This window comes from Anomaloglossus baeobatrachus, chromosome 3 (genome assembly GCF_048569485.1).
Source record: "Anomaloglossus baeobatrachus isolate aAnoBae1 chromosome 3, aAnoBae1.hap1, whole genome shotgun sequence".
Taxonomy (NCBI): domain Eukaryota; kingdom Metazoa; phylum Chordata; class Amphibia; order Anura; family Aromobatidae; genus Anomaloglossus; species Anomaloglossus baeobatrachus.
In genome coordinates, this window is record NC_134355.1 from 90,016,359 (window position 1) to 90,033,288 (window position 16,930).

The 16,930-nt window shown below is 47.9% G+C and overlaps 1 protein-coding gene across 2 annotated transcripts in view; it reads left to right on the forward strand.

The window, feature by feature from the left end:
• The first annotated feature begins 769 nt into the window (after positions 1 to 769).
• Positions 770 to 16,930, forward strand: part of PAK5 (p21 (RAC1) activated kinase 5) — a 250,461-nt gene continuing 234,300 nt past the window's right edge. For both annotated transcript variants that reach the window (XM_075339298.1, XM_075339299.1), the window contains exon 1: positions 770 to 947. In XM_075339298.1, coding sequence (XP_075195413.1) covers positions 824 to 947 — 124 coding nt within the window. In that variant the 5' untranslated portion in view covers positions 770 to 823. The remainder of the gene's footprint in view (positions 948 to 16,930) is intronic.

Consider the following 16,930-nt stretch of genomic DNA (forward strand, 5'->3'; position numbering starts at 1 on the left):
GATGGTATACATTGTCAGGTCGGTATATATCGGTGTAGTAGATGGTATACATTGTGAGGTCGGTATATATCGGTGTAGTAGATGGTATACATTGTCAGGTCGGTATATATCGGTGTAGTAGATGATATACATTGTTAGGTGCTGGTATATATCGGTGTAGTAGATGATATACATTGTCAGGTCGGTATATGTGGTAGACTGATATACATAGTCAGGTCGTGGTATCGGTGAAGTAGATGATACATTGTAGGTCGGTATATATCGGTGTAGTAGATGATATACTTGTAGTCGGTATATCTGTGTAGGATGGTTTATATCGTGTATTCGTGATAGTATATCTGTGAGTGGTGGTATATCGTTGTAGTGAGGTCTGTAGTCGGTATATATCGGTGTAGTAGATGGTATACATTGTCAGGTCGGTATATATCGGTGTAGTAGATGATATACATTGTTAGGTGCTGGTATATATCGGTGTAGTAGATGATATACATTGTGAGGTCGGTATATATCGGTGTAGTAGATGATATACATTGTCAGGTGCCGGTATATATCGGTGTAGTAGATGGTATACATTGTGAGGTCGGTATATATCGGTGTAGTAGATGATATACATTGTGAGGTCGGTATATATCGGTGTAGTAGATGGTATACATTGTTAGGACGGTATATATCGGTGTAGATCTTCCCTGTCAGTGTGTATCAGGCTCAGCGGCCGGTGTCAGTGCTCAGCAGCAGCGCCCGCCTCCCGGTTCAGCCCAGCCGCGTTCTGGAGGTCGGGGACGCGCTCCTCTCCGCCGTGCTCTCCCTCTTTCCCCGTTGTGGGATGGCCGTGGGTCGGGAGCGAGCAGCCTGGGCCGGCACATGCCCGGACCCCGGGGATCAGCGGGAAGATGGCGCTGAGAGCCGAGTGAGCAGGCGGGATGCCGCGGATTTCATGACGGCAGCGGGTAGGTGTCAGCATCAGCACCAGCGCCGCGTCCTCCCCGCTCCGCCGCCGCCTTTTGTTCTCCTCCTCCCTGTGCAGCACCGTTATGTGGCGGCGTCCTGTGCTCCGGGCAGTGCCCTCCGGTGCGGGGCTGCCGGGCTTTGTTGCCTCCCTGGCCGGAGCCGCTCTCCCCGCAGTGTGATGATAACACATTGCCATCTTGTCCTCACACCGCGTCATGCAGGACTTTCACTTATGTGGAGTCCTGGAGTCTCAGCCATTACTTTCCCATCTGACAAGTGTCCTCCTGGCACCGACGTGACCTCTGCACTGGCCGGTGCCCGCTGCAGTCACCTTGTGCCCCCGGTGCCAATCCCGGAGCCGCACTCTCCTGGGCCCTGGCCTCCAGGCTCTGACTTCTGCCATGATGGGGCCGCCTGCTGCTGGCTGTGCCTGCTGGGAGGTCAGACCGCTGCTGCCTGTCACCTTCCTGCTGATGGCTGTGCCTCCTGGGAGGTCAGACCGCTGCTGCCTGTCACCTTCCTGCTGATGGCTGTGCCTCCTGGGAGGTCAGACCGCTGCTGCCTGTCACCTTCCTGCTGATGGCTGTGCCTCCTGGGAGGTCAGACCGCTGCTGCCTGTCACCTTCCTGCTGATGGCTGTGCCTCCTGGGAGGTCAGACCGCTGCTGCCTGTCACCTTCCTGCTGATGGTTTCTATACTGTTATCTGCTGACTGTCACCTTCCTGCTGATGGTCTCTGTGCTGTCATCTGCTGCCTGTCACCTTCCTGCTGATGGTTTCTATACTGTCATCTTCTGCCTGTCACCTTCCTGCTGATGGTCTCTATACTGTCATCTGCTGACTGTCACCTTCCTGCTGATGGTTTCTATACTGTCATCTCCTGACTGTCACCTTCCTGCTGATGGTTTCTATACTGTTATCTGCTGACTGTCACCTTCCTGCTGATGGTTTCTATACTGTCATCTGCTGACTGTCACCTTCCTGCTGATGGTCTCTATACTGTCATCTGCTGACTGTCACCTTCCTGCTGATGGTCTCTATACTGTCATCTGCTGACTGTCACCTTCCTGCTGATGGTTTCTATACTGTCATCTCCTGACTGTCACCTTCCTGCTGATGGTCTCTATACTGTCATCTCCTGACTGTCACCTTCCTGCTGATGGTTTCTATACTGTCATCTCCTGACTGTCACCTTCCTGCTGATGGTCTCTATACTGTCATCTCCTGACTGTCACCTTCCTGCTGATGGTTTCTATACTGTCATCTGCTGCCTGTCACCTTCCTGCTGATGGTTTCTATACTGTCATCTCCTGACTGTCACCTTCCTGCTGATGGTCTCTATACTGTCATCTCCTGACTGTCACCTTCCTGCTGATGGTTTCTATACTGTCATCTCCTGACTGTCACCTTCCTGCTGATGGTCTCTATACTGTCATCTCCTGACTGTCACCTTCCTGCTGATGGTTTCTATACTGTCATCTCCTGACTGTCACCTTCCTGCTGATGGTTTCTATACTGTCATCTCCTGCCTGTCACCTTCCTGCTGATGGTCTCTGTGCTGTCATCTCCTGACTGTCACCTTCCTGCTGATGGTTTCTATACTGTCATCTGCTGCCTGTCACCTTCCTGCTGATGGTTTCTATACTGTCATCTGCTGACTGTCACCTTCCTGCTGATGGTTTCTATACTGTCATCTCCTGACTGTCACCTTCCTGCTGATGGTTTCTATACTGTCATCTGCTGACTGTCACCTTCCTGCTGATGGTTTCTATACTGTCATCTGCTGACTGTCACCTTCCTGCTGATGGTTTCTATACTGTTATCTGCTGCCTGTCACCTTCCTGCTGATGGTTTCTATAGTATCGTCTGCTGCCTGTCACCTTCCTGCTGATGGTTTCTATACTGTTATCTGCTGACTGTCACCTTCCTGCTGATGGTTTCTATACTGTCATCTGCTGCCTGTCACCTTCCTGCTGATGGTTTCTATACTGTCATCTGCTGCCTGTCACCTTCCTGCTGATGGTTTCTATACTGTCATCTGCTGACTGTCACCTTCCTGCTGATGGTTTCTATACTGTTATCTGCTGACTGTCACCTTCCTGCTGATGGTTTCTATACTGTCATCTGCTGCCTGTCACCTTCCTGCTGATGGTTTCTATACTGTTATCTGCTGACTGTCACCTTCCTGCTGATGGTTTCTATACTGTCATCTCCTGCCTGTCACCTTCCTGCTGATGGTTTCTATACTGTCATCTGCTGACTGTCACCTTCCTGCTGATGGTTTCTATTCTGTCATCTGCTGACTGTCACCTTCCTGCTGATGGTTTCTATACTGTCATCTGCTGACTGTTACCTTCCTGCTGATGGTCTCTATACTGTCATCTGCTGCCTGTCACCTTCCTGCTGATGGTTTCTATACTGTCATCTCCTGACTGTCACCTTCCTGCTGATGGTTTCTATACTGTCATCTCCTGACTGTCACCTTCCTGCTGATGGTTTCTATACTGTCATCTCCTGACTGTCACCTTCCTGCTGATGGTTTCTATTCTGTCATCTGCTGACTGTCACCTTCCTGCTGATGGTTTCTATACTGTCATCTGCTGCCTGTCACCTTCCTGCTGATGGTTTCTATACTGTTATCTGCTGACTGTCACCTTCCTGCTGATGGTTTCTATACTGTCATCTGCTGCCTGTCACCTTCCTGCTGATGGTTTCTATACTGTCATCTGCTGCCTGTCACCTTCCTGCTGATGGTTTCTATACTGTCATCTGCTGACTGTCACCTTCCTGCTGATGGTTTCTATACTGTTATCTGCTGACTGTCACCTTCCTGCTGATGGTTTCTATACTGTCATCTGCTGCCTGTCACCTTCCTGCTGATGGTTTCTATACTGTCATCTGCTGACTGTCACCTTCCTGCTGATGGTTTCTATACTGTCATCTGCTGACTGTCACCTTCCTGCTGATGGTTTCTATACTGTCATCTGCTGCCTGTCACCTTCTTGCTGATGGTCTCTGTGCTGTCATCTGCTGCCTGTCACCTTCCTGCTGATGGTTTCTATACTGTCATCTGCTGCCTGTCACCTTCCTGCTGATGGTTTCTATACTGTCATCTGCTGCCTGTCACCTTCCTGCTGATGGTTTCTATACTGTCATCTGCTGCCTGTCACCTTCCTGCTGATGGTTTCTATACTGTTATCTCCTGACTGTTACCTTCCTGCTGATGGTTTCTATACTGTCATCTGCTGACTGTCACCTTCCTGCTGATGGTTTCTATACTGTCATCTCCTGACTGTCACCTTCCTGCTGATGGTTTCTATAGTATCATCTCCTGACTGTCACCTTCCTGCTGATGGTTTCTATACTGTTATCTGCTGACTGTCACCTTCCTGCTGATGGTTTCTATACTGTCATCTGCTGCCTGTCACCTTCCTGCTGATGGTCTCTGTGCTGTCATCTGCTGCCTGTCACCTTCCTGCTGATGGTTTCTATACTGTCATCTGCTGCCTGTCACCTTCCTGCTGATGGTTTCTATACTGTCATCTGCTGACTGTCACCTTCCTGCTGATGGTTTCTATACTGTCATCTGCTGCCTGTCACCTTCCTGCTGATGGTTTCTATACTGTCATCTGCTGACTGTCACCTTCCTGCTGATGGTTTCTATACTGTCATCTGCTGCCTGTCACCTTCCTGCTGATGGTTTCCATACTGTCATCTGCTGACTGTCACCTTCCTGCTGATGGTTTCTATACTGTCATCTGCTGCCTGTCACCTTCCTGCTGATGGTTTCTATACTGTCATCTGCTGACTGTCACCTTCCTGCTGATGGTCTCTATACTGTCATCTGCTGCCTGTCACCTTCCTGCTGATGGTTTCTATACTGTCATCTGCTGCCTGTCACCTTCCTGCTGATGGTTTCTATACTGTCATCTGCTGACTGTCACCTTCCTGCTGATGGTTTCTATACTGTCATCTCCTGCCTGTCACCTTCCTGCTGATGGTTTCTATACTGTTATCTGCTGACTGTCACCTTCCTGCTGATGGTCTCTATACTGTCATCTCCTGACTGTCACCTTCCTGCTGATGGTTTCTATACTGTCATCTGCTGCCTGTCACCTTCCTGCTGATGGTTTCTATACTGTCATCTGCTGCCTGTCACCTTCCTGCTGATGGTCTCTGTGCTGTCATCTGCTGCCTGTCACCTTCCTGCTGATGGTTTCTATACTGTCATCTGCTGACTGTCACCTTCCTGCTGATGGTTTCTATACTGTCATCTGCTGCCTGTCACCTTCCTGCTGATGGTTTCTATACTGTCATCTGCTGACTGTCACCTTCCTGCTGATGGTTTCTATACTGTCATCTCCTGACTGTCACCTTCCTGCTGATGGTTTCTATAGTATCATCTGCTGACTGTCACCTTCCTGCTGATGGTTTCTATACTGTCATCTCCTGACTGTCACCTTCCTGCTGATGGTTTCTATACTGTTATCTGCTGACTGTCACCTTCCTGCTGATGGTTTCTATACTGTCATCTGCTGCCTGTCACCTTCCTGCTGATGGTTTCTATACTGTCATCTGCTGACTGTCACCTTCCTGCTGATGGTTTCTATACTGTCATTTCCTGACTGTCACCTTCCTGCTGATGGTTTCTATAGTATCATCTGCTGACTGTCACCTTCCTGCTGATGGTTTCTATACTGTCATCTCCTGACTGTCACCTTCCTGCTGATGGTCTCTATACTGTCATCTGCTGCCTGTCACCTTCCTGCTGATGGTTTCTATACTGTCATCTGCTGCCTGTCACCTTCCTGCTGATAGTTTCTATAGTATCATCTCCTGACTGTCACCTTCCTGCTGATGGTTTCTATACTGTCATCTGCTGCCTGTCACCTTCCTGCTGATGGTTTCTATACTGTCATCTGCTGATTGTCACCTTCCTGCTGATGGTTTCTATACTGTCATCTGCTGATTGTCACCTTCCTGCTGATGGTTTCTATACTGTCATCTGCTGCCTGTCACCTTCCTGCTGATGGTTTCTATACTGTCATCTGCTGCCTGTCACCTTCCTGCTGATGGTCTCTGTGCTGTCATCTGCTGCCTGTCACCTTCCTGCTGATGGTTTCTATAGTATCATCTCCTGACTGTCACCTTCCTGCTGATGGTTTCTATACTGTCATCTCCTGACTGTCACCTTCCTGCTGATGGTCTCTGTGCTGTCATCTGCTGACTGTCACCTTCCTGCTGATGGTTTCTATACTGTCATCTCCTGACTGTCACCTTCCTGCTGATGGTCTCTGTGCTGTCATCTCCTGACTGTCACCTTCCTGCTGATGGTTTCTATACTGTCATCTCCTGACTGTCACCTTCCTGCTGATGGTCTCTGTGCTGTCATCTGCTGCCTGTCACCTTCCTGCTGATGGTTTCTATACTGTCATCTGCTGCCTGTCACCTTCCTGCTGATGGTTTCTATACTGTCATCTCCTGACTGTCACCTTCCTGCTGATGGTTTCTATAGTATCATCTCCTGACTGTCACCTTCCTGCTGATGGTTTCTATACTGTCATCTGCTGCCTGTCACCTTCCTGCTGATAGTTTCTATAGTATCATCTCCTGACTGTCACCTTCCTGCTGATGGTTTCTATAGTATCATCTGCTGCCTGTCACCTTCCTGCTGATGGTTTCTATACTGTCATCTCCTGACTGTCACCTTCCTGCTGATGGTTTCTATACTGTCATCTCCTGACTGTCACCTTCCTGCTGATGGTTTCTATACTGTCATCTCCTATGGGCGGCACGGTGGCTCAGTGGTTAGCACTGCAGTCTTGCAGCGCTGGGGTCCTGGGTTCAAATCCCACCAAGGACACCATCTGCAAGGAGTTTGTATGTTCTCCCCGTGTTTGCGTGGGTTTCCTCCGGGTACTCCGGTTTCCTCCCACACTCCAAAAACATACAGATAGGGACTCTAGATTGTGAGCCCCAATGGGGACAGTGTTGCCAATGTATGTAAAGTGCTATGGAATTAATAGCGCTATATAAATGAATAAAATTATTATTATTATTATTATTATCTCCTGACTGTCACCTTCCTGCTGATGGTTTCTATACTGTCATCTGCTGCCTGTCACCTTCCTGCTGATGGTTTCTATACTGTCATCTGCTGCCTGTCACCTTCCTGCTGATGGTTTCTATACTGTCATCTCCTGCCTGTCACCTTCCTGCTGATGGTTTCTATACTGTCATCTGCTGCCTGTCACCTTCCTGCTGATGGTTTCTATACTGTCATCTCCTGACTGTCACCTTCCTGCTGATGGTCTCTATACTGTTATCTGCTGCCTGTCACCTTCCTGCTGATGGTTTCTATACTGTCATCTGCTGACTGTCACCTTCCTGCTGATGGTTTCTGTATTGTCATCAGGTGTGACTAGCGTCCTATTCGTCTTCTTTACTGTTCGTTGGAAGGTATAGCGGATATTATTATGTGATGAAGCGATTTGTATCATCTATTAGCTCATTATCTATTTTATGTGTTTTTTGGTTTATTAGCTGTAACTTTATCCCACTGTCATGCCCACTTTAGCTTTTATCCTACTTGGCCTACTATCTAAATAACCTTGGCAAAGTAATTTATTGGTGATCCCTGGCACACAGCACCCAGGGCACAAGTCCCAAAAGCTCCCTCCAGGCACATTACTCGGGGCACAAGTCCTGCTACCCCCACCTGGCACCCAGGGCAAAAGTCTGGCAACCTCTACCTGACACACAGCACCCAGGGCACAAGTCCTGAAAGCTCCCACCTGGCTATACAGTCATCACTAGAGTCACCCTATAAAAGCCATTACTAACCTGCAGGTCATGTATTTTCCAGTTCATTGCTATGTGCCCGTTAGTACCACCATATCACCATGTTACCTTTGCCTATTTATGTTACTATGTAGCCTGGGCACACACGTCCTGGGCATGCACGTCCTGGGCACACACATCCTGGGCATACACATCCTGGGCACACACATCCTGGGCACGCATGTCCTGGGCACACACATCCTGGGCACACACATCCTGGGCACACACATCCTGGGCATACACATCCTGGGCACACACATCCTGGGCACACACATCCTGGGCATACACATCCTGGGCACACACATCCTGGGCACACACATCCTGGGCACACACATCCTGGGCATACACATCCTAGGCACGCATGTCCTGGGCACTTGCATCCTGGACACGCACGTCCTGGGCACACGCATCCTGGGCACGCACATCCTGGGCACACGCATCCTGGGCATACACATCCTGGGCACACGCATCCTGGGCATACACATCCTGGGCACACGCATCCTGGGCACGCACATCCTGGGCATGTACGTCCTGGGAACACACATACTGGGCATACATATCCTGGGCACACACACATACTGGGTACACACATCCTGGGCACACACATCCTGGGCACACACACATACTGGGTACACACATCCTGGGCACACACACATACTGGGTACACACATCCTGGGCACACGCATCCTGGGCACGCACATCCTGGGCATGCACGTCCTGGGCATGCACGTCCTGGGAACACACATACTGGGCATACATATCCTGGGCACACACACATACTGGGTACACACATCCTGGGCACACACATCCTGGGCACGTATGTCCTGGGTACGCACATCCTGGGCACACGCATCCTGGGCACGCACATCCTGGGCATGCACATCCTGGGCACACACATCTTGGGCACGCACGTCCTGGGCACGCACGTCCTGGGCACGCACGTCCTGGGCACGCAAATCCTGGGCATATACAGTATATCCTGGGCACCGGCCATGGCAGGTAAAACTTTCATCTCTTGCTTCGTTGTACCAGTTTGTGGGATCCTGGGGATAATGAATTTGGTGACAGCTGTAGTGCGGCGTGGGTTGTCAGGCAGCACATGAAATCTGCCTGTTCATGCAGCAATATACAGATAGATTACGAGGCAGGCTTACTATTCTGGACCCTAGGAAAGCTGGATAACCATCCTTAATATGGGTGCATGTGGTTACCATATACAGAGCCCTGGCTATGCAATCTTTTGCTGCATACAAATGTACAAGCTTGTTGGCACCTGACTCCCCCCAGCGGTGGTGTACCCACAGTGGCCTCAGAGAACTGCTCTGGGGCCCGTGATCTGGGGGACGGGGAGACCCGGAGCCGAATCTCTGCACCACCTGTCTGATTTCTGACAACTTTTCCCAACATCCGCCTTCTCTGTGGCAAGAGTCGTGAGGATTTGTGTGGAGCCGTCTCACGCCCTGAGCCCACTCCATGCCCGGCCGGTGCCAGCTATCTTACACGGCAGACCCTTGCCAATAACGACTACGATTAGAGGTAGCGCTGATGACAACAGTTTAACCCCTTAGATGCTGTGGTGAATTGGAACCAGGCTTTCAAGTGGTTAGTCAGCCCCCTCGAGCAAAGTGATGGGATGTTTAATGGCACCAGGGTCCATGGGTGGCTCTAGTTTGGACCTCCGCTATGGGGGTCTCATTTTTTTCTAGATCCCTGCTTCTCAGGCCATATGCCCTGTTGTCTTCTTGCAATACCCGGACCCGGAGACATAGTATAAGAAACTAGATTAGATTAGAGCTCTTACTAACTGTGTAAAAGATGCTGATTTATAGGATTATTTTCCACCCACCCCCCCCCCCCCACACACACACACATTGCACACGATCAGTGGGGCTCCAGCGCTCGGACCTCTTCCCATTAGACCCGCAACACACATCCGTTTTTTTGTACGTGTGCGGTACGTATTTGGACGTACCGGAGACACGTACACACGGAGACCCATGTTATTCAATGGTAGATGGCACACACACGTAAAATCACACGAAACGTGTGTCCGTGTGGTGAGTACCTGTGTGCGCTTTTCTACCCGGACGACATGTCCGTTTTTGGCCGGCAGCACGCAGGCATGGACCCGCTTTAGTCTATGGGTCCGTGCCTGCACGGACCGCACACGGAGTATGTCCGTGTTCAGCAAGTATCATCCGTGTCCGTTTTTTAATCACAAAATCTGAAACACTTGTTACCAATCTATCAGGTCAATTGATGGCAAACAACAACACCAGGATCTCATGATGAATGATTAACAACGTTAATTGGGTAAGAATGCGGGCCTTTATAAACGGACACCACACGGACAGCACACGGACAGCACACGGACAGCACACGGACAGCACACGGACAGCACACGTACGTATTTTATGTCAACACGGACATTCCACACGCACACACAGATGCCATACGTACCGGAGAAACGCCCCTAATAAACGGAACACGGACCCAAAAAACGGACCGTGAGACACGTACATTTTTTTTGCGGAAGTGTGTTTTAGGCCTTAGAATGTTATCACCTATGGTTGTACTCTCAATGTTTGGAATCACATTTGTCGGGGTGTTTTAAGATGCAAATGTTTCTGATTTATTTCTAATTATGGTTTTATATTTATTACTTTTGAGGTTTGTGATAAAATGATGCAAAGCAGACGATGTGGAGCTCGTGATAAAAAATAGACTTTACGTTTCAATGTCAATTTAGCAAATCACACCTTGGTATGTCCATAAATTTAGGAATCGTGAGAATCTGAAAGCCGAGCACACACTGTATTCCACACAGAGGAGCCATGTTGGATGACAATGGGGGCCACTGCTGGACACAGACAGAAGAGGGCCCCTGTGCAAGAACAATGTATGGGACCCTCCCAGCCCAATAGCTCCTTATAATGCACAATTCCACCTGCTTTGGGGGTACAAGTGACCCCTTTCCTCTTTTGGACCCCCATGCGACCGCACAGATTTTACCAACGATCTGTCCGCCTCTGGCCCAACCTCATGCAGATCCACCAGCACATCCACAGCTGAGATCCAAGTGTCGGGACCTTTGTACACATCAGGATTTACCTGAGAAAAGCCTGAATATATGAACATTGCCGTAGGGAAAAGTAACACACACTGGAGATCAAAATTATAGAACAATGTCTGATCACTTGCTTTTTTCAGAAATAATGTAATCTACATTGATCAACATATGCAGGTTTTTTTGTAAGGGGTGCTCCATGCCACTAGAATAGTGTTTTACAAAAGATCCAAAGTTTATCGACATAAAACCTTTATTTTGCCCAAAATGTGATGATCATAATTAGAGAACAGCAATGACTGTAGCACAGAGAAAGATTATACCCAAATTTTCTGAAGGTAACAACAGTCACCAATCAGTAGGACGTGTACAGGCCTTTGCTTTGAATGACTTCAGCACATCTGCGAACACAGGACATCACCAGTCTCTCACACTGCTCTGGTGTGGTTTTGGTCCACTTCTCTTCCAGTCTCTTCCATAGTTCTTTGACTGTTCTGGGTTTCTTGGCCATAAATTTGTCACCAAGAATTTTCCAGAGGTTTTCTATTGGGTTTAGATCAGGACTCTGGGCCACCATTTCATTGTTTCAATGTTTTCTGTTTCAAGGAACTGCTTTACCTGTTTTGCTTTGTTACAGGGGTCATTGTCCTGCATGAAAATTGTTGGCTGACTGAGTGATAAATGCAAGTAAGGATCCACATGTTGTTAAAGAAGGCTCTGACCCACACTTGCATTCACTCTGCCATGTAGCTGTATGAGAGGTCCAACTCCTGCTGCAGAAAACATTCCCAAACCATGACACTTCCTCCACCGCCTTTCACTGACTTCATAACACACTTTGGGTTCAGTTCTTCCCCAGTTTGTTAACGAACATAATGTTTCCCATCAGACCCAAATAAATGAAACTTGTTTTCATCACTAAAATGAACTGTGGATCACTTCTCTGTCCACACAACATGCTCCTCACCAAGGTTTTGATTCTTTCTGTTAAGGATCGATCACTGCAGAGTGGGCTTTCAGTCCAAATGCTCTTAAACGTTGTGACACTGTATGACGAGACAGATCCTTACCCTGTTCAGTGCTGAACTGCTCAAGCAATTCCGGTGTTGAAACGATTGCCCATGGAGATTCTCGTGTCATGTCTTGCAGTTGTCTTTCGAGGGTGACTAGCTTTCTTGGGGGACTTGAAAGAGTTTGTGATGTTGTGAAGATGCAATATTCTCAAAATCACAGACTTGGATCGACCAACTTCTCTTGCTATGGCTGATAGGGTCACCCCTTTGGCCTTCATATGGAAAACCTGCTACCGGAGGGTTTCAGTCACTTTGGAACGGCACACCATTTTTGCAAAGTGAGTGCAAACTGGAAAGTTAGGCTGCCAATTACCGTACATAGGGTTTGTCAGATAATTAAGGAAATTAGCACCTGGGGGCAGATTACCACCAATAACTTGCAGGTATCTGAAAGTGTTCTGTAATTTTGATCTGTGATCTTTTACATTTATCTCGTTTACATTTTTATTATGTGCTTAAGAATAAATTCAATTTATGAAATAAGCTTAAAATACTGTGAGCTTCCTCATGTTAGGATATAATCACATAGGATGACACAATCACCTTAACATTTAGGAAATTGTGTGTTTGTTCTCTAATTTTGATCTCCAGTGTAGACGTAAGGAGACTCCACGACCGATTAACCCTAGAATGCGCAACCATAGAAATCTACCATAGAAAACAAGTAACCAGCAGGCCTGCGTGGCCCCAGGTATGCGTCCTAGGGTTAAACCATACTGCGCTGTGCAAAAGCTTTAGGCAGATGTATGGAAAATACTGCAAAGTTAAGGCCACTTTACACGCTGCAATATTGTGACTGATATCGCTAGCGTGCGTACCCGCCTCAATCGGTTGTGCGACACGTGCAAATCGCACAACATCGCGCAGACCCGTCACACTACTTACCTGCCTAGCGACGTCACTGTGACCGGCGAACCGCCTCCTTTCTAAGGGGGCAGTTCGTTCAGCGTCACAGCGACGTCACAGCAGCGTCACCGAACCGCCGCCCAATAGAAGCGGAGGGGCGGAGATGAGCGGGACGTAACATCCTGCCCACCTCCTTCCTTCCTCATTGTGGGCGGACGCAGGTAAGGTGAGATTCCTTGTTCCTGCGGTGTCACACATAGCGATGTATGCTGCCGCAGGAGCGACAAACTACTTTGTACACCGAGCAGCAGCGATATTCGAGAATAGGGGGGGCATGTCACCGATGAGCGATTTTGACCGTTTTTGCGACGATTCAAAATCGCTCATAGGTGTCACACGCAAAGACATCGCTAAAGCGACCGGATGTGCATCACAAATTCCGTGACCCCAACGAGATCGCTTGAGCGATGTCGCAGCATGTAAAGCAGCCTTAAGAATGGTTTAAGAACTAGAAGGGTTAATAGTTTATTTTGACCAATTAATTAAAAAAAATGCAAAGTAAATGAACAAAAGACAAATTGAAATAAATGATTACAACGATAAATTGTAGATTGCAAGCCAGGCCCTCGCCCCCCTGTAACTGTTCATCTATGTGTTACTTTGTGTTGTTTTTGCCTGTAGATGACCTCCTCTCAATTGTGAATTGTACAGTGTTGTGATATATGTTGGTGCTATATAAATAACATTATTATTCTAAAATTATTTTTATTACATAAATATTTGGTATTCTATTTAAAGCAGTGTGAAGGAAGTCTTTGAAGGAACTCAACATGGAGATTGTTCCAAACATTTTGGAAAATAAACCACTGATCGTTTGTATTCTATAAATGCTTTTGCCTCTTCATGTAATGCCACACAGACGCGAGGATGATGAGATCAGGGTCCTGATATTGTGGGGTCCTTATCGTCCCTTGCAAGACTCCTTGTTCTTCTTGAGGCTGAAGACAGGTTTTAATGACATTGGACAATCAGACACCTCCTTGATGGTGACATGAGGGATAAGTGTGTGCCTGTGTCCTCAGGATGTAGGATAACATTAATTTTAACAAAATCCTCAACTTTATTTGCTGACATGAGGCTCATCTCTTTCTAGGGAAGCTGTCTGTCTTAGGCCTCTTTGACAACCACGCACGTTTTGCACAGATGTGTAAAAGGTGCGTATTGCCACCGTGTGCAATGTTTATGGCACACATGTGTTCTTCGTGTGCTATTTGTGATAACACACGGAGAACAGGAACTTTCTGCTCACCTGTCCCTGGCATTGCTGTCCGTGGTGCTGATCTATGGTCTCCGGCCCTGCCGACTCCCTGCTGCTTCCGGTCCTCGGTGCAGCGAATAGCATAATGAGCGGGAGTCAGAAGCAGGTGACAGCAGCGGCAGAGACAGCAGCGCTGGAGAAGGTTTTCTCCGGTCACGGTGTCACACTGATCACATCCGTGCGGTCCGTGTGACACCCGTGGCTGCCGGTGAAAAACGGACATGTCTACGTGTGGAGCACACGGATACATGCATGCTCCACACGGTCCATGGCAAAACACGCATGTGTGAGTAAACCCATTGATTTTAATGGGTCTACATGTGTCCGTGTCTCCGGTTCGTGTGAAGGAGGCCTTAGGTCACTTTTACAGCTCGTGCAGATGAACGTGTTTTTGGCCTGACCAGTGCACGTGACCAGTATTTTTCCTTGCACTGAGTGGTCCGAGGAAAAAAAATCTTAGCATGCACAATTTGCCTCCGATAATCGGATAGCACTCGGCCATTCTAATCTATGGGTCCATGAAAATAATTGGAACGATTTTCTTGGATGCAGTGAATACGGTCGTGTGAACGAGCCCTTGCTGGAGGTTTCTGCTCCTGGGTGAAACACTGGGTTACACTGTATGTATGACTTCTTATTCTGTATGAAAGAGGTTCTTCAGTAGCTGCAGTGTGTACTATACAAGCTGCTGCGAAACATAACACATAGCTAAGATGCTGAAGTCCTCGGTTTTGAAAGGAGAACTAGAAGATGGGAAATCCTCCTTTTGTTATGTTCACACAGGAAGGAGACACTGGATTCTCCTTCTGGATTTTCCACCGTTTGACAGTATCAGCGTTATAAGGGCATTCTACAAAATCTCATCCACACGCTGCATGAGAAAATCTAAAAGTGATAGTTCCATTGGAAAATCACCTATTGGATATATCAGGATTTTGTGTGACATTTATTTATTTTTTTTAAATTAGAAAGGAAAGTTACTGCACATGCTTAATCGCCCTCCATTCACTCTCTACAGGATTGCCGGAGGGAAAACAGGGAAATACATATATTATAAAGAGTCATTACACACAAAGTGATCTATTTCATGTGTTTATTTCTGTTAATGTTGATGATTATGGCTTACAGCCAATGAAAACCCAAAAGTCATTATCTCAGAAAATTAGAATAATTACCACAAAACACCTGAAATGGCTTCATAAGCGTTTAAAATGGTCCCTTAGTCTGGTTCAGTAGGCTACACAATCATGGGGAAGACTGCTGACTTGACAGATGTCCAGCAGGCAGTCATTGACACACTCCACAAGGAGAGTAAGGCTACTTTCACACATCCGGTTTGAGCACTGCGGCTCAATCCGGCTGTGCAAGCTATGCAACGGATGCGGTGAAAACACCGCATCCTTTGCATAAGTTTTTCCCATGCGGCCCGCCCGGTTTTTGCCGCTTGCGGCATGCTACTGAGCATGCGCAGTGGCAAAAACCGCATGCGGCGGCCGGATGCGGTATTTGCCGCATCGCGCCGCATCCGGCCGCCATAGGCATGCATTGAGAGATGCGCCGCATCGGCCGAATGCGGCGCGATGTGGGTTTTTTTGCCGCACGAAAAAACGTGCCAGGCAACGTTCCATCCGGCCGCCGCATCGGCTAAATCTGCCGCATGCGGCAAAAACCGGATGGAACGCAAGGCCATGCGGCACAATGCGGCACTAATTAAAGTCTATGCAGGAAAATCGCAACCGGCAGCAAAAAAAAACGGTTGCGATTTTCCTGCAAAGTGCCGGATTGTGCCGCAGAAAAAAAACCGGATGTGTGAAAGCAGCCTAAGCCACAAAAGGCCATTGCTAAAGAGACTGGATGTTCAGAGAGTGCTTGTATCCAAGCATATTAATGGAGAGTGGAAGGAAAAAGTGTGGTAGAAAAAGGTGCACAAGCAACCGGGATAACCGCAGCCTTGATAGGATTGTTAAGAAAAGGCCATTCAAAAATTTGGGGAGATTCACAAGGAGTGGACTCTGCTGGAGTCCGTGCTTCAAGAGCTACCACACACAGAGGTATCCAGGACATGGGCTACAACTGTCGCATTCCTTGTGTAAGGCCACTCATGACCAATAGACAATGCCAGAAGTGTCTTACCTGGGCCAAGGAGAAAAAGAACTGGACTGTTGCTCAGAGGCCCAAGGTGTTGTTTTCAGATGAAAGTAAATTTAGTATTTCATTTGGAAATCAAGGTCCCAGAGTCTGGAGGAAGAGTGGAGAGGCCACAATCCAAGCTGCTTGAGGGCTAGTGTGAAGTTTCCACAATCAGTGATGGTTTGTGGAGCCATGTCATCTGCCGGTGTAGGTCCACTGTGTTTTATCAAGACCAAAGTCAGTGCAGCCATCTACCAGGAAATTTTCAGCACTTCATACTGACCTCTGCCGACAAGCTTTTTGGAGATGGAAATGTCATTTTCCAGCAGGACTTGGCCCCTGTCCACATTGCCAAAAGTGCCAATACCTGGTGTAATAACCATAGTATCACTGTGCTTGATTGGCCAGAAAGCTCTCCTGACCTAAACCCCATAGAGAATCTATGGGATATTGTCAAGAGGAAAATAAGAAACACCAACAATGCAGATGAGCTGAAGGCTGCTATTAAAGCAACCTAGGCTCCATAACACCTCAGCAGTGCCATAGGCTGATCGCCTCCATGCCACGCCGCATTGATGCAGTAATTCATGCAAAAGGAGCATCGACAAGTATTGAGGCATTTACTGTACAGACTTTTCAGTAGGCGCCAACATTTCTGAGTTGAAAATCATTTTTTCAGTTGGTCGTATATAATATTCTAAATTTCTGA